General features: G+C 52.7%; 1 protein-coding gene across 1 annotated transcript in view; it reads right to left on the minus strand.

Moving 5' to 3' along the window:
* TSPO2 (translocator protein 2) overlaps nucleotides 1–761 on the minus strand; it is a 4,405-nt gene extending 3,644 nt beyond the window's left edge. The window contains exon 1 of the mRNA XM_029962510.1: nucleotides 685–761. Within this exon, the coding sequence (XP_029818370.1) occupies nucleotides 685–761 (77 nt within the window). The remainder of the gene's footprint in view (nucleotides 1–684) is intronic.
* Between the last annotated feature and the right edge of the window lie 3,190 nt (nucleotides 762–3,951).

The raw sequence follows: 3,951 nt of genomic DNA on the forward strand, positions 1-3,951 counted from the left end.
CTTCCTTTGCTCTCAATATTCACCTTCCCTCTGGATCCATTAAGGAACTAAACCCAAATTAGCATTCATCAGGGATAACACATAGGAGCACAGCAGGTTTGTGCTGTCAGCACAAGTACAAAATGCACCTGGGAAGGTTTGGGGTTTAGCAATGCAAGAGGAGAGGAGCAGGCACAGAGAATTCCCTCAGCCAGGGAGATGTCCTGGATCCCTGGGCACTGCAGAGGAGAGGACTGACCTGCACAGACAGCTCTGTTTGGGATTTCAGCTCACAATTAACACTCTGCTGTACCCTGAGCTAATTGTTATTATTGTCATCACGCTACAACATGTTTAGGAACAGTACGAGCCAATTCACCCCTCACTAAGGAACAGACACCCCAGACACCATCTCTAACCAACAATTCCTTTACCAGACAATTTATAGGGCTATAAAAGTACCTACAGAACTAGGAAATAACTGAAAACTGAGAAAAATTATAATTTAGTTCTACTTTAAAGTGTGAACCAGCACCTCTGGGTTCTGGTTCCTCCACACGCTACAGAAAAGGAAAATGAGAAAAGTGGATTTTTCCCAAGTCCTTTGTAGCATCCACCCAAACCTTCCAGGCTCTGGAGGTAAAGGAGGGTTGAAAATGGCCCAGGACTGTTATAAAACCTTATTTCCCCTCCCAGCTGTTGTACCTGAAGGTGCAGGAGCTGCTCGAGCCTCCCCGCGTGTCACTGCCTGGCTCCGCCTGGCCAGGGAAGGGCTTGGACATCCAGGACCAGCCTCGTCCCCGCTGCTGGGCTGCCCCAAGTGAAGGAGCTGGCAGCTGAGTTTCACCCAAATACAGAAAACAGGGGGTGTGTGTGTGTGTGTGTGTGTGCTGGGGCTGGGTCAGATTACACCGGGGAGCCCAGACTGGGCAGAATTCCCGCGGATTTGGGGTGACTGAGCAAGGGCAGGGCTGGGGCTGGGGCTGACCCCACAGGGATGGGACATCCCAGGCTCCTGGCTTGCTTTGGGGACCTGCCAGTCAGGGGGTGGCTGCAGGGGATGTTGGGGCAGCTCTGATCTGTCTGGGGGTGTGAAAGTACAACCTGTGGTGTGTGAGGTGCAAAGGGACGTGCTGGTTGTAGGAGTGCAGGAGAGACTGGGGCCGTGGCACTGGGAATGCTGGGCCTGTTCCCTGGATTCACATCTGCTCATTTACCCCCCTGAGGACCCATCCCAGAGAGTGGGGTGGGCACAGGGCAGGGTTGCACGTGTGGGGTGCCCCTGGGCAGGGGTCCTGCCACACTCCTGGGGTGTCCCAGCCCTCCTGGACCCCGACCTTGGTTAACAGAGCAGTGATTCACCAGGTGCTTTCAGGGGCCACCTGTGCACTGGCCCTTTGGCTAAAATTCCCTGGAATGTAAAATAAAGATGTTACACAAGCATGTTAAATGGAAAAGAAAAAAGCTAGAAATCAATTTCCATTAGGGAGCTGTCGGCAAGGGCTGGGAAATGAAACACTAATTCAGTGCAGTTCTGGGTCATTACCTGGATTTCATGGCCAGAGGCAGCAGGGCTGGCTCCTCACGGGGTGGGATGTTGCTGGTATAACATGAGTCAGGGAAAGCTTCTCTCTTATTGGGCTCACAAGGAAATTATTTTTTGTGGGAGGAAAAAGAAAGGGAAAAAACGGCGTAAAGAGCCAGATTTTCAGCTGGAATAAATCCTGCCCTGCCATTGCAGGGCTGGGTTTGTGCAGGGTAATTACCACTCCAGTGACAGATGCAGCACTCATTAATCACGCCACAGCCACCTGCATATTCTTCCAGAGTCTGTTGCTATTTGTGATTGGAAATGTGTGTCATGGAATGATGCAGGGACTGTAAGTGCCGGAATGGTTTCCACTGAGTCAGGCACTGCTCTGCTGCAGAGCTCAGCACAGGCTGCCCCCCCCTCTGGCAACTCCATCAAAAACCCAAAATTCCACAGTTTTTAGCTAATATTTCTTCCCCTGGGCATGAGCCCAAACCCATGATTGCTGGTTGGCTTGGCAGACAGCAGTTGTGTGCCCAGGCTGGTTTAGAGTCTAATGTGCTGGAAGAATGAGAAACTGAGGGTCAAATCACAAGGATCTGGTAAATCAGGGACACTGGGAATGCTGCTGCATGATGGGGGGATGGCAAGTGGGAAGAGGGAAAAAACAGCAGAGGCAATTTCAAGGCTAAAAGTCGTGTATTGGTCTAACTGGAGCTTTAGAGCAAAGAAAGGGATCAGTGAGTCATGGAATCATGGAATGGTTTGGGTTGGAAGAGCTGTTAATGATCACCCAGTGCCACCCCCTGCCATGGGCAGGGACACCTTCCACTGTCCCAGGTTGCTCCAAGCCCTGTCCAGCCTGGCCTTGGACACTTCCAGGGATGGGAGAGCCACAGCTGCTCTGGGTGACCTGTGCCAGGGCCTGCCCACCCTCCCAGGGAAGAATTTCTTCCTCATTTCTTCATGTGAATACAGGAGGTACGTGGGAAAATGGGATGAAATGTAAGAGGTTTGCCCCAGGTGGCTCCCACCAGGCTCCCATTCCCTGGGAGGTGTCTGTCTCCTGAGCACGAGGAGGTGGTTCCTGGACCCACAAAGAGCATCTCTTCTGGTGTTTGTTGGGTGCTGGTGAAGCTGAAGATGCCAAGCAGGTCGGCAGGAGACAGAGAGAGGGAGGCAGAAAGGCCAGGATCAGGTTTGGGAAGAGACTTTGGAGGCACCATCAGTGCTGGACCCAGTGTGGATTTACCTCTGGCCCAAGCACAGACACCCCAAGGTGAGTGTGTTGTGCCCCCAGGCTCCCTCATCCTGGGCACGTGCTGGAGGAGGGAGCAGACCCAGAACGCTCCAGGGAGGCTTCCTCCAGCACAGTGCTGGCTTTCCTGGGATTTATGTCTCCATATTTCTGCTTTGAATCATTTCACAGCAATGCAGGATGAGGTAATGCTGCCTCATGGCAGAACCATCCCCATGGCAGGCTGGGATCTCTGCAGCCCCATCCCTGCCGGGCTCGGGGGCTCCGAGGGGGCCCTGGCAGAGCTGGTTACACAACCCTGTTTGTTTGCTCCTCTTAGCAACCTCCACACGCCTTCCCCAGAGCTCCTCGGACCATGCAAGATTAATTGCTCAAATATAAAAGCCCTGTTAACCTGAATATATTATTGAAAACCAGCATATTTCAATCTGCCCTAGATTTGAAAATAGAGATGCCGGGTCAGCTCCTGGCATAAATCTGCAGAGCTCCTGGAAGCCGGCGGAGCTTCCCTGATTTACATGGGCAATAAAGGCGTCCTGGCTGGGCTGCCGGGGCGGGGTCGGGATCGGGAGCTCGCCCGGCTGCCCCCAAGGACACGACTGGGCCGGGGAGGGAGCTCAGGGGCACCTCTGAGCCCCCCGGAGCTGCCAGCCCGGCACTGCAGCATCCAACACTGCATTTACTGTTGTGAAAGGCTATTTAAACCCACCCACCTACCCCAAAAAAAACCCACCGCCCTACTTTCATTTCTAATTTTTTCTAAAAATGTTCTTTAAAAATTTGCGGCGATGTTGAAAGAAAAATTCCGGATGGTATGAAATGATGGAGGAATTTCCAGTAGGTCAGTTGGGGTTTTCTCTGTGTGGGCTGAGGTGGACCTGGGCTGGCTCGTGCAGGAGCCCACAGCTCCTGACAACTTCAATGTGTGTTGCTCAGTGAGCCGAATTCCCACCCTCTCCCCACTAGAGGCAGTTTCCAAACAGATCGTTTTTAGCATTAAAGCCCAGTTTTGGTGTGTTGCAAAGCCCTGCCTGTGGGACAGGCGCTGTTGGGGTGCACAGGGGCATTGGCTCTTCCCTGGGGCAAAGGATCCTTTCTCCATCCCAATTACAGTGAATCCACAAACAAATATTGTGAGCTGAAGAGCAGAAAAGGCTCCTGTATATTTTCGGGCTCAGCCCTG

Source organism: Manacus vitellinus, unplaced genomic scaffold, assembly GCF_001715985.3.
Source record: "Manacus vitellinus isolate BGI_N305 unplaced genomic scaffold, ASM171598v3 scaffold_47_pilon, whole genome shotgun sequence".
Taxonomy (NCBI): Eukaryota; Metazoa; Chordata; class Aves; order Passeriformes; family Pipridae; genus Manacus; species Manacus vitellinus.